General features: G+C 41.6%; 2 protein-coding genes across 2 annotated transcripts in view; one reads left to right on the top strand and one right to left on the bottom strand.

Annotated features, from left to right (window-relative positions):
- The window catches only part of Snap25 (Synaptosomal-associated protein 25kDa), a 351,700-nt gene that overhangs the window by 224,931 nt on the left and 100,109 nt on the right, over window positions 1–26,660 (top strand). The window contains exon 6 of the mRNA XM_041776479.2: window positions 4,650–4,778. Within this exon, the coding sequence (XP_041632413.1) occupies window positions 4,650–4,778 (129 nt within the window). The remainder of the gene's footprint in view (window positions 1–4,649; window positions 4,779–26,660) is intronic.
- Window positions 21,531–22,781, bottom strand: LOC108085691 (uncharacterized). The gene is made up of 2 exons (XM_041776407.1): window positions 22,716–22,781; window positions 21,531–21,929 (listed from the first exon to the last, which is right to left on the bottom strand). The coding sequence occupies exons 1-2, from the start codon at window positions 22,779–22,781 to the stop codon at window positions 21,531–21,533; spliced, it is 465 nt and encodes a 154-aa protein (XP_041632341.1).

The following is a 26,660-nucleotide window of genomic DNA, read 5'->3' as shown; positions in this document are numbered from 1 at the left end:
GATCTGCGTGCTGTTCAGGTAGAGCGGAGAGCATGTTTGTCTGTTTAGAGTAAACGTTATGTGCTTACACTTTTGTTCATTTATTTTAATACGCCAATCAGATAGCCACTTCTCGACTACCTTGAGGTGGTTGGCGAGCTGGGTTGATGCCCGGACTGGGCATCTGGAACGGCTGAGGATCGCAGTGTCGTCAGCGAAAGTGGATTGTGTTAGCTGGTCGCTTGTGGGGATATCTGCTGTATATAGGACAAATAGTGCGCTTCCTTGTGGAACTCCAGCTTCGATTGAATAGGTGCCGGATGTTTTTGCGTTGCACCTCACTGCGAAGACTCTGTTGTAGAGATATGACTCAAGTAATTTGTGTGTGTATGCCGGCAAGAGTGTTTTAATTTTGTGCATGAGGCCATTGAGCCAGACGCGGTCGAATGCTTGAGAAACATCTAGAAATATTGCGCTGCAATATTCTCTATGCTCGAAGGCTGTGCGAATTTCTGATGTTATTCTGTGAACTTGCTCTATAGTTTCATGCTTTTCTCTGAAGCCAAATTGATGAGCTGGGATGATGTTGTGAGCTCCCAGATAAGGAATTATGCGCTTTAGTAGGCATTTTTCAAATAACTTCGACAAGCATGATAGTAAACTTATTGGTCGGTAAGATAACGGAATCGTGTGGTCTTTTCCGGGTTTCGGTATCATTATAATTATAGATTATTTCCATTTAGCTGGGTAATGACCGAGACTTATGATCCCATTGAAGATTTTGCAGATGACCTCAATAGCACAATTCGGAAGTTCAGTTATCATTTTTTGAGTTATTAAGTCATCGCCGGGAGCCTTTTTCAGCTTCAGTTCCCTGATGACCTTCGTGTTCTCTTTCGGACGAAATGATGCTGGAGTAGATTCCGTTTCAGTTTCAAATGGATTTGCAGCAGGGTTCGGCTGGAAAACGACCTGGAGATGTGAGGCAAAAGTTTCGGCTCTGTCTTTGTCGCTGCGGGCCCAGCAACCAGATGACTTTCTTATCGGGGTAATGGTTTCAGTCGGTGAGCTTAAATTAGGGTGAGCTCTCCATAAGGGATGCTTTGTGCTGGTTGGCGAGAGTTTCCCAATATATCTTAATTGTGCATTTTCGGCATCTTGCTTCAGGGCCCGGCTTAGTTTGCGTGTGGCTTCATTTAGACGTTGCTTTGGGTGTGGCGATCTATTGTTTTGCCACGCCCGTCGCAGACGCCTCTTTTCTTGGATAAGCTGTTCAATCTGCTGGTTCGTTTTGAATTTGATTTTTTGCACATCCCTCTGTTGTGGTGTTGAGATCCTGGCTGCAGTCACAAGTACCTCTTCCAGAGCAGAGGTGGAGGAGTCGATGTCGGCTTCAATATTGAGCTGGGGGGTCAGCTCTATGTGGGAACTCACATACTTCTTGTATTTCATCCAATTTGTTCTGTGCGACGTCAGCCTGTAGGGGCGATCCGTAGTTTCTGGGCTTTGAAGGAGGGTTATCAACAGCGGCGAGTGATCTGAAGAAAGGTCCGGAAGGGCCTTGGCGTTTATTAAATTGCGTTGGATGTTTTTTGCACCGCGAAGTCAATTAGATCAGGTATCTTTCTGGGGTCTGCTGGCCAATATGTGGGGTTACCAGGGAACACGTAGTCCAGTTTATTTCTCACATTGATGAGAGCGTTATACAGTTGTCTTCCCTTGGGGGTCACGAGGCGGGATCCCCAATGCGTATGCTTGGCGTTGTAATCTCCTGCAGCTATGAAACGATCTCCAAGAGAGTTCTAAAAGTCCATGAATTGGCCTTCAGAGATTGTAAAGTGAGGTGGGCAGTAGACAGCAGCAATGCCAAGGTTGCCGTTACCTGACTGCACTTTAATATACGTAGCTTGCAAGTAATTTGTTGCAAACCTTTGGTGAAAGTGGTGTTTGATGCGTTCTCTGATGAGGACGCCGGTTCCGCCGTGGGCTTTACCATCTGGATGATCTGTGCGGTGGAAGGTATAACCTCTTATATGAAAGTTGTATCTGCTTGTGAGGTGCGTTTCAACCAGTAGCATGGCGTCGATGTGGTTTTCATTTAGGAATTGTGTTAGTTCAAGTTTATGCCGTGAGACGCCGTTGGCATTCCACGTGGATATACGTAGATTGGACATTGATTATTTTGACTGTTGTGCTACAAGCAGCTATATCACCATATGCTGATTCTGGACGAGCGTTTGCATGGTCGTTTTCATAAATGACATGAGTTCCATCATACTTTGTTGCATGGTCACCATCATGGATTCCAGGTTGTTTTGTGGCTGCCCTGGGGCCTGCTGAGCATTTACTGAGTTTGAGGGGAGTGGATTTTGCATACCTGTCCGTAGAGCTTCGGCGTAGGAGATGCCCGTGGGGGCATTTAGCGGACCAAAAGAGCATCTGGCTGCTTTGACAAAAAATACTTCTGGAGTAGTTTTTGAATTATAATACACATTTTGTGTATTTTGTTGGCGTGTAGCTGTTGCTCGTCGCATGCGACTCTTCAGCTCCTTGTAGACCACGCAGCCTCTGTAGTTAGCTGTGTGATTTCCTCCACAGTTTCCGCATTTTTTCGTGTTGGGGTCTTCTTTGTTCGTAGGGCAGTGTGCGGAATTGTGGAAGTCTCCACAGACTACGCAGACTGACCGAAAGGTGCAGTATGTCCTTGTATGTCCATACTCCTGGCAATTTGTACATTGCACAGGACCGTTGCGTTTGTGCGGTTCTTCCACGGTGATTCTTCGGTGCAGTAGGAACTGCAACTTGTAGGTCGGGTGAACTTCATTCTTCTTTAGGGCTTTACTGTCTGGCTCAAGTTCGACTTTGAAAAGAGGTTGCGGCTTTTTGTTTTTGTTGATAATGTTGCTAACATTCTTGGCAAAGAAACCCTTGCCTTTCAGGGCTTCTAGAATCTCAGAGGGTGCGACTTCTGGTTCAATTCCTTTCAGCCCTACTTGCAGTCCCTTGCTGCTTTTTAGTTGGTAGGTGTAAAAGCTCTTTTTTGCTTCCTGCAGGTAATTAGACACAGCTCGAAAGTGTTCTTCTCTTTTGGTTTGAACTTTGGTTTCGCAAATGTTCCCTTTAATAAGCTGAACAACATGAAACAACAAATTTGTTGACCAGGGCGTTTAAGCTTTTCGCCCTAATGTAAATGGGTGGGGGCTTTCGCTGTTTTTGAGTCTCCTGCTCCGGCTCTGCTTGGTTATTCTCACCAGCTGCTAGCGGAGAAAATCTGTTGGAGTTGTTTGGGTCGTAGCTTTTGGTGACACGGTTGATCTTAGGTTTGTTACCAACCGTGTTATGTGGGCTAAGCTTACGCTTAATTTGGATGTAGCGATCCATGCCAGTCTGTATGTCCGGAACCGCTTGTGGCTTATCGGAGCTCACGGTTCTTGTTCCCATTGAATTTGGTCTGCGGCCGTTGACACCGATTTTGCAATATTGGTCGTTGGTTTAGTTGTTTTTGTTGCTTTTGCTGCGTTTGCACTGCTTGTTGTTGGTGCGTCTTCCATCGAAGCCGGTGGTGGTGGGGTTTGGCATTCGTAGCTCCAAGATGTAGGTGTTTGAGTGAGTAGGGCGGTCACGCACTAGTGTCCGTATGTCATACGCACTGTAGGGCTTGGTCTAACTATCAGTACGTAGTTTGGAGTTCCGAATTTTCTTTTTTACCATGAAAAACACTACAAGAGTAAACCCCGAGTAGCGGTCGTCCGTATGCACGTCTGCACTCGATGAAGGTCGAATGAGAAAGAATATATTTCACTTTTATTAATAAACAAAAACACACTATACGAAGCACACCAAAACTTTTGCGCGCGAATGCATGATGCATGTAAACAACACGAAAAAAGTCCCGTTATAAAGCTTAAGAGAGCTTTGAAATCTTCTACTCATAAGTTCACATGTTTATTGTGAATTGATAAGTATAATTCAAATAATTAAAAGACTCCTCGTTTTTTAGATAATACAAATTATAGGTATAATATGTGCCTTTAGGCACTCTTGGGTATTAGAAGGTTAACGGCAAGCTTGGCGAAAACGAAGTAATTTTCATAACGCAACCGAAGCACTTTATAGATGCAGAAAAGCCAAACGATGTTTGGAAACTCAACAAGGCCATCTACGGGCTTAAGCAGTCCGGCAGAATTTGGAACAAAACACTTAATAAAGAATTAAAGGACTTAGTAATTGAATGTAATGAAAAAATGTACAGAAAATTAAACGTGATAAAATTGTGGAAATGTTCGGTTTAAAACTGTGAACAATATTGTTAAAAAACTTTTCACTTGAGAAGAAGGGTTAAAGTATGCAAACTGAACGTTTCTAATTCCATAAACAGTTGTTCCATTTCCATTCGTTGTAAAAGAAGTGTGGTCTCTTTATTATCCTCATCCTTTGTTCACTCATTCGCAAGCCATCAAACAGTATAAACGTACGACGCTGAAGTTCAAGTCTCGTGTTCTCTTTTGCTAACACGTTGGTCGTGATAGCGCGTGTGTCGCTTGTGGTATTGCTCATCAACTAAGCTCTTTTATTTATCCACAAACATAAACCCCAGCAAAATTAAACATTTAAAAAATATACTAAATTAAAAAGTAAAAATGTACTTATACTTATTTTTAATATTACAGAAGCCAATCATTTAAAGAAGATGATGGGACTTGGAAAGGCAACGATGATGGAAAAGTTGTAAATAATCAACCGCAAAGAGTCATGGATGATAGAAATGGAATGATGGCGCAAGCCGGATATATCGGCAGGTAAACCCCAATCTTAATTTCGTTTTGGTATACCAAATATCAACGATGATTTAAAGCAGAGCTCGCACAAAACGGTCAACCGTTTTGATCATTCAAATTCTTTCGGAGAGAGAACAACCAAATAGTCTGAAAAGGGTCTCTCTCGCAGATGTTCTCGATTCTTTGCTTTGTTTGCGATTCCGGTTAACTGTAACAGGAGATCGCAAAGACAAAGCATCCGGGAAGCCAAGCGGCATTGAAACTACTCGCTCGCTTCTGAGTCGAAGAGAGAGCCTGAGAAAGAGAGGGATGAAGCACACATTTGAGTTCATGCGTACGAAAAATTAAAAATAAATTCTGAAAACAATTTAAACACAAAATAATAAATAACTTAAAGTTTGAGTTAAATGGTTTTTTATTTTATTTATTATTTATTTTAATCAATATCTTACACCATATCGTTAACGATCCAACACGCGCTTTACAAAACAAACAGCTGACGCTACGAGAGAATAGAAAAAGGCCCCATGGCAGATGTCTCGTTGAGACTTTTTGCGGCTAACTGGTTACGTAACCTGAATGTTGAGACTTTTTTGGAAATCGGGACTCAACCCTGCGAGCTCTGATTTAAAGATAGCAATAATTTTGATGTCTTTTGTTTTCTGTATTTAACTTAATACCAACTTACGTGTTCTGTCTATTATATTGACAATTTGATATTAGTAATCGCATTTTTTTTATTTATAGTATCAAATATATACCCCCAAAGAAATTTATAATGATAATATAATGTTAACCATATAACGCCGATTTTTGGAATGCACGATCAAAAGTGCAAAAAGCGGAAGTCAAACTCTTTTTTCTTATTAGACTATTGAAAATTATAAGGCGTTAATTACACAGGTCCACAACTATCGGGTAAAGGAACAGGACCATCATACACTAAGAGCTAAGGACGTGTCGAAAAAGTTCTGGAGAAGATGGTCAGATGAAGTTTATTTTGTGTACAATTCGTCAAAAATCAAAGTGTTTATAACATTTTTAATGTATTAGGGCAAAAAGTTAAGCAGTTGTCGAAGCGAATCAGATCTAAAGCCGTATACCCATAGCCGAAATTAGTTCGAAAGCTGAAAGGAAAACGTTGTAATTGAATCGTCGCAGTTGTCTTTTGTTAATTATCCTTATATAACCGCATATTATCAATAAACCATATAAACACATATCTACATTTGCTCAACCTTGCCGAAACTTGTGCTGATGAACGTTTTAAGTGTGTCGACGCTGTTACAAAAAATGCAAAGTTACGCTGAATCTTATTTGTTCAAAAACGTGCAGTAGAATATGAAAAGGGGAAATACTCCGAAAAAAGCCGCAGTGCTACAGAGACAGAAAATCGAAACGAAGCCTCTAGCCGTACAAAAGCCGTTAGAACCACCAAAACCAGAAGTGCAATAGAGACAATCATATAACACACGATCTACAGTTGGCGAAAAGAACAAGTATATGGCGGAAGCAGAAACACAAAGGGAAGACGAAAAACTGACTTTAAATCAACTGAAAACTGCAACGATGGAAGAGCAAGTTTTGCAAAACAGTAAAAATTTCGAAGAAATAGTGAAGTTTTATGTTTGCAATGCCAAAATGCTCAGAAAGTACAAAGCACGAGTATAATTTCACCAGTTTGATGGACAAAATATTCCGGTAGAGCAGTGGTTTGTTAATTTTGAAAAAAATGCAGATGCCTACGTCTTGGCTGAACAGCAGCGTTATGTACAAGCTCGCAGTAAAATGACCAAAGCAGCAGCTTTATTCTTAAACTCAGTCTTTGTTGGAACATACAATGAGCTGAAAAGTGTGTTGATCGCTGAATTTAAACGTACATACGCTACCGATGATGTACATAAGAAGCTGATTGAGAGAAAGAAACAAGAAGCCGAATCGTTCCACGAATATGTTCTGCAGATGAGGCAAATTGCAGCGCTCGTTGATGGCGTGGATGTTATGTCTGTTATTTGGTACATCGTCGACGGCTTGAATATTAAAAACGAGTACAGATACAGCATGTACAGTTGCAAGTCGTATGATGAACTACAGAGTCAGTATGCAATATTCGAGCAGATGATAGAATCATTCAATCTGCAACTAAATGTTTCAAGTGTGGTAAAACTGGTCACATGTCGAGAAATTGCTCAAAAGCTGGGCAAAGCATAAAAGTGTTACGGGACAATAACCGCCTTAAGTGTGTTGTCATCAATAAAGTCGCCATCGATTGCTTAGTTGACACAGGTGCCGATGTGTCCATCGTTAAAGCCACCGTGTTTAAAATGTTCCCAAGTGCACAATTGGAGAAGTCTGGATCAATGCTGAGAGGTCTTGGCAACACGAAAACATTCCCAGAAGGATACTTTTTTGCTGATGTGCTGGTAGACAACATAAATGTTCAGCAGAAATTCGTCATGGTGCAGGATGACAAACTGGAGGACAACGGTCTGCTGGGCTACGATTTTATGTCCAAGTTCTGCGACGTTTTGGATAAGGATGGCTTTCACTTTTCTTAGGAGGTTGCGCCGGTGGAACAAGAGGCGCACAATGAGCTAAGTATATATAATGTTGTCGAAGCCGATCTTGAAATCCATACTCCTCCGCAGTTCGAACCAGTGATAAGCCGGAATCGCCCGCTGCTAAAAGCACAATCGAGCTGAAGATTATGTCGACGTCGAATTTTGCTAGTAGAATCGTCATCGTCAAAAATAAGGATGGATCGAACAGAGTCTGCGTTCATTTTCGTCAACTCAATGCCATGGTTTTAAAAGACTTCTTTCCCGTGCCGCTTATGGATGATGGCAGCGAAGCTTTTTGTTGTAATGGATTTGGAAAACAGTTTTTTCCACGTTCCAGTAGAAGAGGAGAGTCGAAAATACACAGCTTTTATAACGAAGGAAGGCCTGTTCGAATTCAGTAAGACACCCTTTGGATTCACAAACTCGCCAGCAACGTTCATGCGTTTTATAAACGCCGTTTTTTTTCTTTCCCCCAAGATCTTGTTTTCCGAGATGTTATGCAATTCTATATGGATGACATAATTATATACGGCATGACAGCAGACGAGTGCTTGAAGAAGCTGAAATTAGTCCTGGAGGTTGCTGCTCGTTTTTCATTAATTATAAAATGAAAAAAAGTGCCGTTTTCTAGAAAGCAAGATTGATTTCCTTGGACATACAGTTGAAAATGGAAAGATCTAGCCCGGCTTCGAAAAAACTCGAGCAGTGAAGCAATTTGCTATCCCGTCAAATGTAAAAGCAGAGTAGTCATTCTTGGGTCTGACTGGATTCTTTCGCATGTTCATAAAATGATATGCACACATAGCACGACCATTAACAAACCTGCTGAAAAAGGATGCCGAGTTTAAGAAGCACACCGAGGAGCTGAACGCATTTAATCAGTTAAAGGCTAGCCTTTGCCAAGAACCAGTTCTTCGCATCTATTCGCAGAATGCACAGACGGAACTACACACAGACGCATCAAAAGATGGCTTTGTGGAGAATCTTCACCCAATATTTTTCTGGAGTAAGAAGATCTCGGAAAGTGATTCCAAACGACACAGTTATATTCTGGAGGTTAAAGCAGCATATTTGGCGATCGAGAAGTTTAGACACTATCTGCTGGGTGTTAACTTCGTATTGGATTGCGCGGCGTTTACTCAAGCTATCAAGAAGAAAGATGTTCCTCGCAAGGTGGCTTAATGTATTTTGTCCTTACAGGATTATTCGTTTGCAGTGGAACATCGTAGCGCTGATCGGAAGAAACATGTTGACTGCTTAATCCGATTTCCAACTATTCTGCTGGTGGGAACAGAAAGAAAGCACAATGGACGGCCGTGATCTAATAGTTGTACCCAAGGCAATGGAACATGAAATTATAACTGAAGCTTATTCAGATGGACATTTTGCGGTAACAAAATCAATGCACAGCCTGCAGCAGCAATTTTTTATCCAACACATGGAACGAAAGGTGTCCCAGGTTATCGCCACATGCATAAAGTGCATAATGACCAATAAGAAGACTGGTAAACAGGAAGGTAATCTGAATTGCATAGACAAAGGAGGTCAACCGTTACAGACGCTGCATTTAGCATCTAGGCCCAATGGATTCTACGGCGAAACTGTACAAATACTTTTTTGCAACGGTCGATGGATTTTCAAAGTTCGTGTGGTTGTTTGCTACAAAATCTACAGAGGCCGATGAAGTTGTCAAGAAGCTGGAAGAAGTGTCAAAAATATTCGGATTTTCTGCTCGGATCGTGACTGATAGAGATGCAGCTTTCACTTCAAAAGCTTTTGAGGAACTATGGACAACAACTGGAGTGGATAGAGGAAACGGCCAGATAGAGCGAGTTACTCGCGTAATCCTGTCCATTATTAGTATACTTTCTGCAGATGATACAACAAAATGGTATAGGTTCGTCGCCGATGTACAAAAAGCAATAAACTCGCATATTCATTCGACTACACAGAAAGCACCGTTTGAGCTTATGTTTGGTACAAAGATGCTGACCAAAATTACAGACAAGCTACTACAATCCTGGAACAGGAATTGATGGAGATACAGAAAGCCCAGGATGTCTATAAACACAACTACGACAAGAAGAGAAAGAAGGAGGCCAAATATAAAGAAGGAGACTTGGTCGCTATTAAGCGGACGCAGTTCATCGCCGGTAGGAAACTGGCTAATTCTTTTATTGGCCCTGTAGTGTGTAACGCTGTCGGCTTTAGGAGGATCTGAGCTGCTGGGGCACGCTGTATGTTTCCGGCTCTAGCTCGTCGGCTTTGGGGGTGGTGGTCTTGCTGACCCAGACCTCCGACACGGACTACACATCATTACTAACAAGACAAGAAATTGAGCGTGCTGCGACAAAAAAAAATAAAAGCTAGAACTAAACCGGAAGATATAATAAACAAAATTCGCTGAAGGAGAGAAGTTAGAGGAAAAGCAGAAGTTTAGAGAAAAGATAGAAGGACAGAGAGAAAATTAATTTGTTTGCAGAGACACAGATGTTGTTGTGCTCGCATGTTGCCCATCCTACCTACGATCACCTGCCGCTAGAGCATGGCTTTGGTGATCCCTTTTATTCCTTACGACCGTGGAGTCATCTTCGAGTCGGTAAAACGCAGATATTTAAGACAGCATGATTTCATTAAACATTAAGATTTAATATAAATTTAGTGATTAAGGCTAACATTATCTATAAATTCATTTAAAATCAGGCGAACAAATGGATTATATATATATGCTTAAAAACAATTAAAAAAAAAACAAAAAAAAAAATATCTTTTAATATATGTAGTTGTTTAATTTAATTTAACTTTTGTTTGAACACTGCTCTGGTTTGCATTTTTTAAATGGCTAATTTAATTTACTTCATTTTCTCGAAGAAAATTAAAAAAAAAAAAAAATTCAATAATAATTTAAGTTTAATTTTTCTTTTAGCCACCGTAGTTCCTTATTTAATTTCTTGCAATATTTTCTTCAAAGTAATTCATTATCTTTAATATGTAGCAATTTCCAATTCAACCTTAACTTTTAGCATAGTGTAGAAACGTATCTATGTTCTGTTCCTCTTCGCTTTTGTTTAAACTTTTAATACACACGGTTTCCTTTTGTATTAACACTCACTCATTTTTTTTTCCATCGGCGAAAGATCAATCTCCCTCGAAGGTGAGCTGGAATTCAATGATTGCAAGTTTCATGGCATTAGTTTGAACAAAAGCTGAAAAATGGAATTTTCTTCCTACTCTATCCTTCACATTGAGCAAGAAAATAATACAAGTTACTTAAACATAATTATTAAACAATTTCTTTAAATATTTAAAAATTATTAATAACGTTTTATAAATTCATACAGAAGGTTCTTCTCATCGTTATTGACTTCTAGTCGCAGCAAAAGTTTACGCAGCAAAACTCCATACGCAAGAGTTATGACACGCCATGTAGGCCGAGGTCAAGTTTAAGCAGTTGGGAAAACCAAGATTTAGTCGAGGTTAAAATCCGGAGATTAAACAATTTAATTGTTGCACTTAATTCGCATTTTAATCGCATTTACTTTGCCTATGGCCACTGATCTTCTGACTACCAATATTCATGGCTCCGACCAATAGTCAAAGCGTAAAAGGACACAGAGGTCATGCGAAGGTCAAACACTTCGAGCCTCTGCTCACTGCCTAACTTGCAACCAAATTTGTCGCCACTAAATTATGTTGCGCAGTCGCGCTGGTGGCCGATTTATTCGCACAAGCACAGTAGTTTACTTCCTCTCTCCTTCCGGCTTCCTAGCCCTTCATCCCCTCTTAGGAGGTGCTCCTCGGGACCGGAACTTAAATGCTGCTTGCTGGGCTCGATCCACTGAATAAAATATATCCACAGTAAGCAACAAATAAATAGCACTATTTCATAATTTCATTTACCCGCTGATTAAAAAAGGTTCCAACAAAAATAAAAGAGGGTTTCCAAGATATAACCTCTCTCTCGGTGCTGGTCGACGCCTGCGTTCGATTTGCTGTCTTCGCTGACAATTAATTTGCGACCTGGGCAACAGAAGGGGTTACGCACTGTACACCGCCACTGACAGCTTTTGTCTACTTACTTGGGATTCCTTAAGATCTGGCAAAAACTTCTCCACTCGATATACTGTCCCCGTGGACTTGGCACTTTATATGTCTTTAGGCTGCGGGAGCAACTTGAGGGCTTGTGCACTCCACCGATTCTCGATTTGAAAAGAATTTAGTACGGAAACGGATGGAGCGACCCAAGTTTGGTAGCAGCAGCAAAAAAAAGTGCTAATTGGAACCAAAAGCTTTTCAGATCTTCCCTGGCGCAGCTATGAGCTATTTGTTATTTTTGCCAAATACCACAAAATGCAGCTCACAAATTCTATGCCCCCGTACTAAAAGCTCGGCTTTAAGATAGCGGAAACCGTTGCCTGCTTTTAAGCTGACCTCTGTTTGCCACCATATACGCCCCAAAGCTTGGCTTAAAATTCACTAAATCTGTAGCATGCTTCTAGGCCCAAAAAAATATCTCGTGGATCTTCAGTCGCCACTACAGCCCTTACGAAGTGGTAAAGGTGAAATGCTGTGGCCGCTATGACGTCAAGAAGGCTGCCGATTTTGAAGGGCCGAATTATACATCCACAAGCGTAGACAATATCAAATTATGGAGGTATGTTGCAGCAAATGAAGACTTGTTGTCGTCTGGGACAGACGACGAAGAGCAGGATGACCGAATGTAAGCAGGCGATATATCGAGAAGTTAGAAGCACGGATTTCAATTGTATAAGGATTGAGAAACCTAACTGTAGTTAACAAATAAGTATGGAAGCTAAAAAGATTTTGTCCTTAAAAGTGGAGGAATTAGGAGCTTTAGAGTTAGATTCCACCGGTAGAAAATCAGTGCTGTAGGATAGGCTGTTAGAGCATTACAATTTAGAAGAAGATGTTGAGGGAGATAAAGAAGAGCAAGAGACGCACTCAGTTAAGTCCAGCGAATATCAAGAGGTAGAGACAGATGGTTTTAAGAGTGCATCAAGGTTTACGCTCAAAGACGTTCAGGATAGTGTATCACATTTTTCAGGATCAGATCAGCCAGACATCAATCAGTGGATATCGGAATTTGAAGATTGTGCTGCAACGGTAGGATGGGATAGCTTACAGAAATACATTTATGGGAAGCAATTGTTGCAAGGAGCTGCAAAATTGTTTGTAAGAGGTCTGACAGGTGTAAGAGCATGGGAACAATTGAAAGTAAAGCTGCGAGCAGAGTTCGGTAAAACAATGTGTGCAGCTGAAGTACATAAACAACTCAAAAACAGAGTTAAGCTTGATAAAGAAACGTTTAGTGAGTATTTGTGTAGCCTGATTGAGATTGGGAAGCTAGTCAAATAAGTCAAATTAGATGAAACAAGTCTCATATCGTACTTCGTGGATGGTGTTCCAGACAGTAAATTAAACAAGAGTAACCTGTACCGATGCCGGACACTTGACGAATTGAAAGCAGAGATAAAAATTTACAAACAGGTCAAGGATAGTACCAAGGGCGTCAGTACAAGAAAGCCAATCTCCCAGATTACGGGGAAGTGTTTTAAATGTGGCAAGCAGGGACATTTTTCAAAAAAATGCAGTGCGCCAATTTTATGCTTTAAATGCAACAAAACTGGTCACATTACTAAGAATTGCAATCAGGGGAAGACAAACGAAAAAATGAGAAAGTAGGTGTATTGAAGTCTAAATGACCAAATAAATACGATTATGTGCGCAAACGATGTATATTTTGTCGCAATGATAGACTCTGGATGCGATCTAAGCTTGATGAGGGAAGATCTAATGAAGAAGTTAAAAGGAGTATGTCTGAGGAAGGAGACAAAGAGTTTGCGAGGCATAGGGAATGAAGAGATTATAACGATTGGACAATTTGTGACACACAGCAGAGGGCGTGTGCTTCAATGTAACTTTTAATGTAATCAAACAAAAAGACATTGAGTATGCAAAAATCATTGGAAACGACGTTTTGAAGGAAGTAGATATTATTTTTAGTTCAGGTGGTGTACAGTTCAAGAAAAAAGAAGTATTGGAGATATTTGAAGGATTGTGCGTGAGTGAGGTAATTTCTAAACCTAAGACATCCAATGGAGTGCAATTAAATCATCTTAGTAAGAGTTTAAGAGGTGAGGTTGAATAGCTGATAAAGAACTATAAAGAAAAAAAGGAAATTGAGTCGCCAGTAAAAATTAAAATTGTGCTTGAAGACAATTTTCCTATTTATCAGTCCCAACGTAGAATTTCATATGAAAATAAGATGATCATAGAAAAACAGGTCCAAGATTGGTTAGAGGAACGAATCATATCACCCAGTTGTTCTCCATACGCAGCACCAGTAGTTCTGGTTGGTAAGAAAGATGGCTCAAAAAGACTTTGTTGCGATTTCAGAAAATTAATTTAAAAATTAGAAGAGACAATTTTCCTATGGTGTTAATAGATGACGTACTAGACCGATTGAAGGGTGCAAAGGTTTTTTCAACGTTGGATCTCAGGAATGGTTACTTTATGTCCTCGAGCCAGATTCTAAGAAGTACACTGCGTTCGTGACTCATAATGGGCAGTATGAGTTTAATTTTGTACCATTTGGTATATCAAACTCGCCAGCAGTATTCTGCAGATATATAAACGCCGTTTTGAGAGATTCAGTGCAACAAAAGAAGGTAATAGTCTACATGGACGATATAGTTATCCCGACAGTTGACGAAATGGAAGAACTAGCAGTTTTGAAGCAGTTTTAAACAGTCGCGAGTATAGCGTATCAAGTGGGAAAAATCACAGCTTTTGCAAAAAAGAATTCAGTTTTTGGGGTTTGTTATCGAAAACAAGTCTATTTCTCCATCAAAGGACAAAATTGAGGCTGTATTACACTTTCCAAGTCCAAAAACAAAGAAAGCGTTACAAAGATTCTTGGGTTTAACTTCGTAACAACAGAAGAAAAACCGTTAACTGACATAACATGACAAGAAAAGAAAGCGAAAGAACCGATAAGAAGTATATCGAGTTAAAGGATTCCGAGTTAGTAGCGTTCGAACATCTGAAATGTTTAATAGTTGAAACTCCAGTGCTTAAGTTGTATGATTCAAAAGCTGTCACGGAGGTTCACACAGATGCCAGTAAGCACAGATTTGGTGTCATTCTAATGCAGATGGAGGTACTAGCTATAATAAATGCCACCAAAGTGGAGAGTATACTTACTTGGAATTAAGTTCAAGATAATAACGGACTGTGACGCTTTTGCAATGATAGTAGGGAAAAAGGATATGCCTGTAAGAGTAGCAAGAAGGGCAATGTTTTTGGACGAATATAGGTACAAAGTCGAACACCGATCGGGTAGTCTAATGAACCATGTAGATGCTTTTAGTAGAGTGTCATGCTGTCTGTTAGTCGAAGCATTAGGGTATCGTTTAAGGGAAGCGCAGGACAAAGATGTCAGGATCAAAGCCTTGAAGATGCTGTTGGAGTCTGAGAAAACCTATGAGGACTATTTTGTACGAAATAATATTCTTTACAAAGACCCAAATAAAGAACTATTAGTAGTACCAGAATCAATGCAGGATGAAATAATCACTAAGGCTCATCGAGAAGGACATTTTGGAAGCAAGAAAACGAGAGAGTTGGTAGAAAGAAATTATTCTGTAAACAATATACAATCGAAGGTAGAGAAAATAGTTCGAAATTGTGTAGAATGTCTGAATGCTGAAGCTAAGCGAGGAAAGAAAGAGGGATTTGTATGTCCGATTGATAAAGCACAAGAACCGTTAGGAACATATCACGTGGATCACCTAGGACCTCTGACAGAAATCAACAAGATGTACAACCACATATTTATCGTAGTTGATGGGTTTTCGAAGTTTGTATGGTTATTCCCCACTAAATCTACAGGGACTGAAGAAGTTTTAGATAAACTCAAAAAGCAGGCGGCAATATTTGGTATTCCGCGAAGAATTGTAACAAATAGAGGAACAGCGTTTACTTCGAGTTTATTTCGAGACTACTGTGAGGAAGAAGGGATATAGTTGTTGCACATTACTACAGGTATGTCAAGAGGTAACGGACAGGTGGAGAGAGTCCACAAAATTGTTATTCCAATGCTGAACAAACTCTGACAGGACAATTCGACCAAGTGGTATGCACATATAGATCGGATACAGCAGATTATATACAACATACCCCCTCGAAGTGCGAAGTTCACACCATTCTCATTGTTAACAGGCTTACAAATGAAAACAAAAACTGACGAAATTAGAGAACTTTTACAAGAAATAGATTTAAAGGCATTAACACAAGAACGTGAAGAGATCAGGCGAAAGGCACAAGAAAACATTGAGAAAATACAGCAAGAAAATAGAAAGAGCTTCAATGAAAAGAGGAAAATAGAAATAGAATATGATGTAGGGGATTTAGTAGGTTAGGTTAGGTTAGACCGGACGGCCCTCGAGGGGCCACACATAGGCCAATATATCCCGGGGAAACTCCTGAATGGACCTAGAGACTATTTATACGGGTTTCGAGATCCTTGAATATCAAGGTGTTTTTCGCAAAGGCAAGGAGTTCACCTGGCTTTCTCCTGGAGGCATCTTCTAGCGATGCCAGAACTGGAGAGCCTAGGTATCTCATTCTTGCCCTCGTTAGGGCCGGACATTTGCAAATGAGATGCTCCAAGGTTTCGATTGCCTCGGATTCATCACATTTCCGGCACTTGGCGTTGTCGGTAATACCCAGCTTGACTGCATGTGCAGCAGACAGGCAGTGACCTGTAAGAATACCCACTAACATTCTGCAGTCCTTCTGCGGAAGATGCAGCACGTAGTGGGTGAGTTTCTCGTTGTGTTCTTTGCACATGATTTTTGATATTCTGCAGATTGCGGAATTACTCCTCCACCTGCTTTTTGCGCTTGCGTCAGCCCGTTTCTCTAGCTCGCTTTGGAGCGTTCTTAGGGAGATAGGGACGATTTCTGTTCTTTCACTCGCCAGTCCAACGCCTTCCTTTGCAAGTTCGTCCGCAGTTTCGTTACCGTCTATGCCTTGGTGGCTGGGAACCCAGTAGATCCTCACTGACTTAGTCGTGCTTAGGCTATCTAGTGGCTCCCTGCTTGCCAGTACATTTTTGGAACTGACCGCTGATGATTGCATGGATCTTATCGCCGCTTGACTGTCTACGAACAAATTGACCGCCTCATGTGGACGGTTTATGCTCTGCGCAAACTCTGCTGCTTTCCTGATGGCGAATACTTCCGCCTGGAATATACTGCAGTAGCTTGGTAGCTTATACGACAGTCTCATTTCAGGGTCTGAACAGTATATGCCCGCTCCAACTCCTCCTTCCATCTTGGAGCCGTCGGTGTATATGTTATATTGAGGTGTTGAGCAGAGTCCTGGCCTGATTTCCAGACATTTGGTCCCATGAATACTGTTGTGTTGACATCCGGGCACGTTCTGGGTATCATGTAGTCAGATGTACTGCTCATGTGTCGACCAATTGAACTGTGCCCGAAACCTTGTAGCGACCAGTTTCTTCTTGGATGCATATAGCGCAATGGTGGCCTTTTTTATCCTCTCTAATACATTTGCTTTCCACATCAGCTTGCTGTCAAGTACAATGCCGAGGTATTTGACTTGTGTTTTCGGGGTCAGCCTGGTATTGTTAATTTTCGGGGGGATCCATTGCGGCACCTTGTATCTCTTGTGAAGAGAATAAGGTCCGTCTTATCCGCATTGATATTGAGTCCTACCTTCTCCGCCCACTCACATATCTCCCTGAGTGTTGTTTCCATGATGCTGAGGGTCGATGGACAGACTCCCGAGATAATTATGCTTATGTCATCCGCATAAGCTGTTATCTTTGGTGCTTTCCTTTCGAATCTCTTGATTAGGTCGTCTACCACCAGATTCCATAGGAGGGGCGACAGAACCCCACCTAGCGGCGTGCCTCTGTGCGCTCCTCTCACCATGGAAGCGGTGCCCCAATCTGATTGTACCCGCCGGCAACTTAGAAGATTTTTTATCCACAAGTTGATAGCGGGGGACGAGTTGGTCGCTTCTAGGCGATCCATTATTGCGTCTGTGCTAACGTTGTTGAATGCCCCGGATATGTCCACGAACACACCAAGTGCATACTCCTTATTGTTTAGGGCTCTCTTAAAGGTGGCTACCAACGAATGTAGTGCCGTCTCCACTGATTTCCCCTTCGTGTAGGCGTGCTGGTTGGTCGACAGTTGTCTCCCTACATCGTTCATTATGTATAGGTTCAGCAGCTTTTCCAGCGTTTTAAGTAGGAATGAGGTGAGGGTTATCGGTCTGTAATCCTTGGGGTTCACGAGGCTGCACTTTCCTGCTTTGGGCAGGAAGAGAATCCGAGAGGTCCTCCATTGGATAGGGATATAGCCCGTGCTTAAACAAGCTGTATATATTGCGTAGAGCCATGAGGTGATCACCTCCTTGGTCACCTGCAGCATGGCTGGGAATATTCCATCTGGTCCTGGTGCTTTTATCCTCGCAAAGGAGTCTATAGCCCAGTGGATTCTACCAGAGGATATTAAACCTTTTGGGAGATGTTCTACTCCAGTTGCTAGGTCCTGGTGCTAATTTGCATCGGGTACCTCAGTGCATCCTGGGAAATGCGCGTGCATTAGTGCTGTTAGGGCCTCTTCGCTGCCCTTAGTCCACTGTCCGTCGTCGCGTTTGTGCTGACTCTGTAGTGTTGGCTGCTTCGATAGCAACTTCCGGAGTCTAGCTGTTTCCGGGGCAGTGGATTTAGTATCAATTAAAAGAACTCAATATGGAGCAAAAATGAAATTACGACCAAAATTTGTTGGACCTTATAAGTTGCAAAGAAAAATCATGGACGCTACGGGGTAGAACAAGATGTTTGCCAAGAAGGTCCCAATCACTCGTTTACAGCAGCAGAGTTTATAAAAAAATTTAGTATTGAAGTATATCGATTAATGTAAGACTAGAACTAAGATTCTGGATGGCATGCTTTATGAGATGCGGGAAAACTACACTTAAGAGAAGAGAAGAGCTGAGCGGTTGTTAGTAAGTAGTACTAAATAAGTGAAGACAAAGCGCGATATATATGTAAATTGTTTAATCGTTTACAAATTCAGTTAATAATAATAAATAAACATTTGTGGGAAACTCAATAAAGTTATAACCCTACAGGTATGAACTGCCAAAGAAGTTGCTGGTGACTAGAAGCGTTCGATACAGATTCCTTGACAGATTGAAGAAACTCACGAGACAGCACTGCGGCCGCACCAACAAAGGTATTCTCATAGTCCGACTGAACTTGTCGAGGGCATTCTCTTCGTGACACGAATCGAGCGAGTGCTGCGATAAATTTCTTTGTTGTGAGGTCAGACGTAGCCTATAAATAGATGAGCTGTGTGGAGAAACACACAAACACCACCACACGGCCCTTGGTAATGAGGCAGGCTCTTCAGGTGTAATTCTTGATGTCGAACGGTCCGGCATAGTCCATGCCCGTATACGTAAGTGGACGCGAAAAGAATGTTCTTTCTCTAGGTAATTCGCCCATGAGTTGAGTCTAGCTATTTTTTGTGGACCACACATATTTTGCAGGAGAAAATTACCCACTTAACTAAATTCTTCATTCTTGGTATCCAGTGTAGTATGCACATATATTGAATACCCACTGTTCCAAAGTACTTAAAGGGTGCGCACTGTAACACATTGTTGCAGTGTTTACATACTTCAATGTCCCGGTCATTAACCATAAGTGGCCGAAATATGAACCGATCGATATGCCTTAGCCCACACACAGAAAGTGCTAGTGTCGGCATAATTGCAACGAACGGACAGCATATGCATACTCCTCGCGCCTCCACTTGAGAGCGCATAGCTAATGTACATAAGTACATTCCTTTGTACATAAGAATATATATACACAGCCGTCTCTCTGCCGCCGCCTGCGAGCAGCGCAGCTACGAGACCTAGCTTAAATTATTACTTAAGGAACATTGTAAAAATCAGATACTCCTTGATCGTTGGAGCGGCACCATAGCTGCTCCAAATAAAAACCAAAAAATAAAGTGAAGAAATATTAAAATTCAAAAGAAGACTTATCATTTAAATTTGGGAATCAATCAATCCCATTTCATGGCGAATCAATCCTATTTCACCAGAACTTTGAGCGGATCAGACGTTCTATTATCTGGTTCCCGCCGTGCAGAGATATGCGATGCGTAAAATGAACAAGGTGACAAGCCAAATGACAGTTGAATGGAACGAAGATCGGATGCCGTTCATCATCATTCACACGCTCTGATGAGGCCGTGAGGATCCAGGAAGGAATTCATATTTTGAATGGAACTGGATGCTGGAACTGGCCGCTTTTGGTTCAGGCAGGCATACTCGAGCGCAAAGTATCTGCGTTGAGTCATGAAAATTAGGATAGCTGCTCCTCACTTCGAATAGTTTTTTTTTCGCAAGCGCTGAATAAAGCGATGAACATAGGCAGAAGCTCGTAGTGCCCTGTTGAGCTTGGAGAAACGCTCGAGCTTTGTTGTGGCTGAGTTAGCCAGGAAGGCCAATGCCACCACAGCTCACTGGTCGCCAGCTCTTCAGCCGCTACTCCACGACTGGCTATATATGCTGGGTTGTGCACGGAACGCACATGAGACCACTGGCTGGTATCGGTATTGGATGCAAACATAAATCGCTGCGCTATGAGCCTTTTGGGACCCACAACAGAAACCATGGATCTGGACGTGTAATCTCAGTCGAAATTGTACCCAACGCGGGATGTGAACTTTGTTGAGGAAACTAAAGCTTCGAAGGAAATCATGCCAACGGTGTAGCAGTTCTCCGAGAAGAAACTCATCCCATCCGATGCTGGCAAACCATATATCCAGCATTAGGATATTGGCCTGAACCACAAATGAGGACATTAGTTACATTTAGTTTGAAATTTTATGAGACGCCCATGGATATTTGGCATTGACATCGTTGGACAGTTGCTGTAGTATTCGTAGGGCCAGGAAAGGGGCACAAATAACTCCAACTTAACCGTCTGAGCTCGAAGACAGATATTTCCCCCTGACCATTTTGAAATAGGATTCACTGAAACAAGGTGTGCTCTGCGTTTAACAGAATCTGCCGATATATCTTGGTGATATCGGCATTGAAAACGAATTTGAATATCCGCCATCGATATACTCTAGGATCACTGAGTCATAGGTGTCTTTGAGAACGAGCTTCTTTTTCAAGCGAACGAAAATGTCTTCACACAATTTGTCAGTCTCCTTTACCAATCTACATGGAAGATCCTTCACCTCCCAAAATTTTGTGAGAAGTGTTTCCATGGTCGATTCGGATATCCATTTTACCACCTGTGTGGTAAAGGACGAAACCATACTAGTGGGCTTTAGCCTGACAGGAGGACAGACGGAAGAATATCCGCACCTATTAGAAAGTAAATCTGGGAGGGCTGGAAAAACAACGGATCTGCCAAGGACATATTTGGCAGTCTATCAAGAATGCTGCGATCGATTGTGCTCGTCGGAAGATTGCCGGACAAATTTGGAAATACTAACGCAGTGGTGTTGATCAAGAGCAGTGGCTTTGCCGGAGTGCGCATCTGCAAGTGGCACATCCTTTGCGAGACAGCGGAGTTGGCTTGCTTCAGCCCATTGATTCTTGTTTTCATGTCTTGAAATGCAAGCTTGATTCTCGAAAATGAAGTTGCCTTCGGAGCTCGAATCTATCAGTGGACGGGCTGGAAAATTCTCTCCTAGGTGACACACTTGAACAATGGTCGTACCTAGAAGAACTCCCTGCTGATTGGAGGCGAAATGAACCGTAGTGTTCGAGATGGGCTGTTCAGGAGTGTGAGCCTGAGCTGCGTTAATAGAGTTAGAAGGATTGCCTTTACGCAGCAACGTATTATGCCGTACCTTGCATGTAAAACAGCTATGCCTGCTCAATCCCAAAGTTTATGTCCTCTTGCGAAACAATTAAGGCAACACTTCTGCTTGATAGATAATGCTTTTTGCGGTTGAGTCATCTGGAGAAAGCGAACTGGATGAGGCACTATGGAGAATAGATCACAAAAACGTGCACGTTGTTCGACTTATGTCTCAAAAGTATATATATATTTTTTTTTTCGTTTCCATATTTATTGTGATTTTTGTTTTGATATAATAAATTTACTTAAGAAAAATCACTAAGCCAGGTGTACAACGATTTGCAGCCTATAAGGCGACTGCTTGAATCCACGGGCCGCGTAATCGGAGGGAGCCGAACGATCGGAGACCTTGGGATATTCCTCATCTCCGGGTACGCACCCCTTGCAGCAGAAAATTACACGCCAGCCACCCTTGCGGGTCAAATCTTTCTGATTGTACTTGAAATAGTAGGCACCGGCGTAGATTCCGGTGAGAGCCAGGAGTGCTTTTCCGGTCCAGAAGCGTACTGTGCACGCACGCTGGAAGCCCAGAACAGGTGTCAATATGTTGCAGACCTTGTTCAGCGGGGCGCGGTAGAAACGCTTAATGGGGTTGTTCAGCTCCAGCTTCAGGGCAGGCACCTTGCGCCGGCCGTGGTGCAGCTCCTGGTCCTTCAGCTACTTCTTGTTGCTCAAAAACTGCCCCCATAAGAGAGTGACCTTTGGCAATTTGGAGGAACAGAGCAAAATTAAGCGGCAATCCCAATTTTCTGTTGAGACTTGCGAATGTTCAAGGGCTAAACACCCTTGAATGGTTCATTGAAGGTCTTTAAAGGCCGTGCCTGACCCACTGCCTATGGTCGGAAGACTAAAAAGGATTTTTAATTGGCTGTTTACCAACAGTCGCTGGAACCCATCATTAGTTAGCGGAGACTTCGTAACGGGGTAACGACATAAGTCCGCCGCCATAATTTCGCCGTTTTAAAACGACATAATTTCGCGAGATCTAATGACGCTTGAGGACGCCATAAGTTCGCGCAGGAAAAACGAAATTATTTCGCCAGCCGCGATCTTATGTCGCCTAAAAGCGTCATAAAACCGAGCGAAATTATGTTTCTTTAAAATTATTTGTGGCGAACTTATGGCGCTTTGAAGCGTCATAAGTCCGCCACAGAAAAAATGACACCATTTCGCGGTTTGGATGTACGTATGTATGTATGTATGTATGTATGTATGAATATGTATGTACATACATGCATAACTTATATATCGGCCAGAAAACTAACATTTTGGTATTTTATGGTATTTTTAAGTGCATTTTTATATTTCATTTTTTGCATGCAAAGCAATCCCTCACGATCTGCGCCGTACGCTCGTCCTGTTTGAAAATCTAGCTCGTAACGGGGCATTATTTGTCCAGATATGATGTCCAACAATGATCGAATATAGTGTTTTCCTACAAACGACAAGGGCCAAATTTTCAACTTCCGGGGCTGTAGCTGCTACCGACACCATGGAACTTCCTACCATCGCGGTGCACCGTGTTTTTCCATAGGAATTAGATGCTTGGTGGGAGTTTCATGGTATGGGGCGTAGTTAACGCCTCGGGAATAGGAATTTAGGCCTTCATCGAGTGTAATATAGATCGTTTGTAGGAAAACACCATATTCGATCATTGTTGGACATCATATCTGGACAAATTATGCCCCGTTACGAGCTAGATCTTCAAACAGGACGAGCGTACGGCGCAGATCGTGAGGGATTCGCTGGTGTATTATGGTCCCCGGCAATTATTTTTTAGTTTAGGACTTAGGACTTAAATATTATATATTATATTTGTAGTAGGCTATACCGATAGTTTAACACTAATACCGATACTTATAAGATACCGATGTTTAGTCTGTTAAGCCGATGTAAAATAACATGAGTCTGAGAGCGCATCGCTAATTCTGGCATTCTGTGTGTCGGCGGATAAGAAAGAGGTTGTAAAATAAAGACGTAGTGGTAAATTAAATAAGTCATCCTGAAAGTGTATTCTGTCTACCACAAATTCAGAAGTGGTCAAATCTACGCCATGAATGAAGCTAATTTAAACGCATTTTCGGTCATCCAGCTAAAAAGATGGCTTTCAGCGTTAGGTTTGGCAACCCAAGGTGCAAAGGCCGAGTTGATGGCCCGTCTTGGGTAAATACCGCTTGAAATTCGAGGCCAAGAACCAGACGAAGAAACCGGCCAGAATTTCGGAGAAGATGAGCCTGGCGCCGCCGGCACTGTACTCCAGTTGGTCAACACCGATCCTGAAAATCCAGGGCGAGCGACGTCGCAGGAAGGCGCTTCCGAGAATGTTCCAGAGCATGACGAACTTCTTGGAATCATCACGCAGCTGCGGGCAGCACTTATTGCGCAGCAAAATGCGTTGCACCGAGCAGAAGAGCGTGGCGCCTTACAGCAACAACAAATCGAGGAGCTCAACGCCATTCAACAAATACAAATGCAACAGCTAGAAGAGACAAGCGTCGCCACAGACCTACATCAGCAAGAAGAGACACGCATCGCCACACACACACAACAGCAAGAAGAGGCGCGCCATCACCATCAGAAACGGACTATGTGGCAACGCCGACGACAACCAGGGAGAGAGACCATTTACCAGGGCTGGATCAGCGGCATCACTCTCTTATGCCAAGGAAGCTGCCATCGACTTCGAAGGGAATATTTGCGCACGCAACTGGGTGGATCACATTAAAAACATAGGACAAATCTACCATCTAAATGATGACTGCCTACGAAAGTTGCTCGTTACCAAATTAAAAGGCAATGCACAGCGTTGGCTACACGCCAACCCAACTCGAATGCTGGAGTCTTTCGACAGGCTGTGCGAGCAACTAATCGTTGCATTTGGAGAAGCAGCGTCCAAATCAGAGCTGCGTCGAAAGTTTGAGCAACGTAAATGGCAAAGGAACGAGCGTTTTACAATGTATTTCGAAGAGAAGGTAATGATGTCCCAAACCATCAACATGGACATGGAGGAACTGCTGGAGCAACTCATCGAGGGAATCCCGTCGGCGAGCTTGCGTGATCAAGCCCGCATCCAAAGGTTCGCCAATCCGGAGCAAATGCTGCTAGCATTCGCCAATGTACGCCTTCCGCAACAAGCCGGAGTCTACGTACCGAAGAAGTCAATGTCGGCGGCGGCGGACGTCAACAACCTGCGCTGCAGGAACTGCAATTCTAAGGGCCATTTCGCCAAGGACTGCCGCAAGCCAGCAAGGGCACCTGGATCGTGTTTCGCTTGTGGAGAAAAGGGCAATTTTGTGGGAGAATGCCGTCTGAGGAAGAGCAACAACAGCAGCAACGTTAACGACTATGTAAGACGGTTACAAATTTTTTTCATTTCTTTCAATAATTTACCTATTGTTGCAGAATGTCTCATAGATTCAGGAAGCGCGATCTCATTCATTAAGCAGTCAAGAATTCCATTTGAAGTAGCATTAAAAGCAGTTGATCAATTGTATTATGGGCTAAACAAAAGCCAACTTAAAGTTTTTGGAAAAACGTTTTGTTTCATTTTAAAAGAAAAAAAAAAGATTAAATTAGAGATGATTGTCGTCGCTAATGAATCAATGAGACACGATGTAGTTCTAGGAAGGGATTTATGAATCAATATGGTCTGAGCATGAATCTAGACACCCTCAACATTAATGGAGATATTAATAATACGATTAAAGCACATGGGAAAAAGGATCAGCAACTAGCAACTGCCGTAGTAGCCAATTGCGACTCCAGCGAAACTGTATTAGAAAATGAATTTGTTATGAAAAAACTGTTAGGAAATTCAACTGTTATGGAAAATGAAACTGTTAGGAAAAAATCGTTAGAAAATGAAACTGTTAGGGAAAAATCGTTAGAAAATGAAACTGTTAGGGAAAAATCGTTAGAAAATGAAACTGTTAGGGAAAAATCGTTAGAAAATAAAACTGTTAAGGAACAATTTTTAGAAAATGCAACTGTTAAGGAAAAATCTATAGAAAATGCAACTGTTAAGGAACAATTTTTAGAAAATGCAACTGTTAAGGAAAAATCTATAGAAAATGCAACTGTTAAGGAACAATTTTTAGAAAATGCAACTGTTAAGGAAAAATCTATAGAAAATACAACGGTTACGGAAAAATTTTTAGAAAATGAAGCTGTTAAGGAACAATTTTTAGAAAATGAATCTCCTGAGGAAAAATTATTAGAGAAGTCAACTATTATGGGAAAATTACTAGGAGGAATAAATGTTGAAAGAAATTTTAGAGAACAGGAAACACATAACGGGAAAAGTGTAGAGAGCGATACTATTAATGAAAAAACAGAAATTTTAGCAGACGATTTTGAAACTGAGATGCTAAACATTAACGTAGTTGATGATCAATTTTCAGACTACAACTGTGGGTGCGATGTAAGCTATGAAACGAAGTGCAAATTTATTAAGATGTTTGAAGAATCATATGTTAACGCAAAGAGACCAGATACTCCATTTACCAGATGCGAGATGAAAATTTGTTTAGAAAAATCCAAACCTTTCAGTTGCTCACCTAGGCGACTTTCTTATAGTGAAAAGGAGCAGCTTCAGAAATTATTAGACGAATATTTAGACAAAGGCATAATATAACAGTGATTCAGAATATGCTTCTCCCATTGTACTGGTAAAGAAAAAAACAGGAGATTTGCGTTTATGCATAGACTATCGAAAATTGAACAAAGTTTTGATAAAGGACAATTATCCGTTGCCTTTAATAGATGATCTTTTAGACAAGTTAGTGAATAAAAAAGTGTTTTCAAAGCTCGACTTAAAAAATGGATATTTTCACGTATTCGTTGGCGATGATTCAGTTAAATATACATCATTCGTAACTCCATTAGGGCAATTTGAGTTTTTAAGGATGCCTAGGGGTATCAAGAATGCATCAGCAGTATTTCAGCGCTTTGTAAACAAAATTTTTGCTGATTTAATAATTTAATTCTTAAACCTTAAGAAAAAACTGATAGAGATAGAGTAGAGTTTTAGCAATTTATAATCACAAAGATGAGGTTGAATTGCATTGCGATGCAAGCGCGATGGGTTTTGGTGCAGTTTTAATGCAAAGGAAAGGAGATGGAAAACTTCATCCCGTGTTCTATTTTTCGAAACGAAGTACTGAGACTGAAGCCAAGTATCACAGCTTTGAGCTAGAAACTCTGGCTATTATCTATGCCCTGCGTAGGTTTCAGATCTATTTACAAGGGAGGCGTTTTAAAATAATAACAGATTGCAATTCTTTAACGTTGACCTTAAACAGAGTCGAACTGAATCCTAGAATCGCCCGATGGGTACTTGAACTTCAAAATTATGATTATGAACTGATTCATAGATCCGGAACAAAAATG

This window comes from Drosophila kikkawai, chromosome 3L (assembly GCF_030179895.1).
Source record: "Drosophila kikkawai strain 14028-0561.14 chromosome 3L, DkikHiC1v2, whole genome shotgun sequence".
Taxonomy (NCBI): Eukaryota; Metazoa; Arthropoda; class Insecta; order Diptera; family Drosophilidae; genus Drosophila; species Drosophila kikkawai.
The sequence above is the reverse complement of the archived record's forward strand: the minus strand, read 5'-3'. Positions and strand labels throughout refer to the sequence as shown.

Coding starts and splice junctions, on each gene's coding strand:
- LOC108085691 (XM_041776407.1), bottom strand. CDS start 22,781: ATGGTAGGAAGTTCCATGGTGTCGGTAGCAGCTACAGCCCCGGAAGTT. Junction 21,930..22,715: donor TTGAAAATTTGGCCCTTGTC/GTTTGTAGGAAA, acceptor AACAAGAAGTAG/CTGAAGGACCAGGAGCTGCA.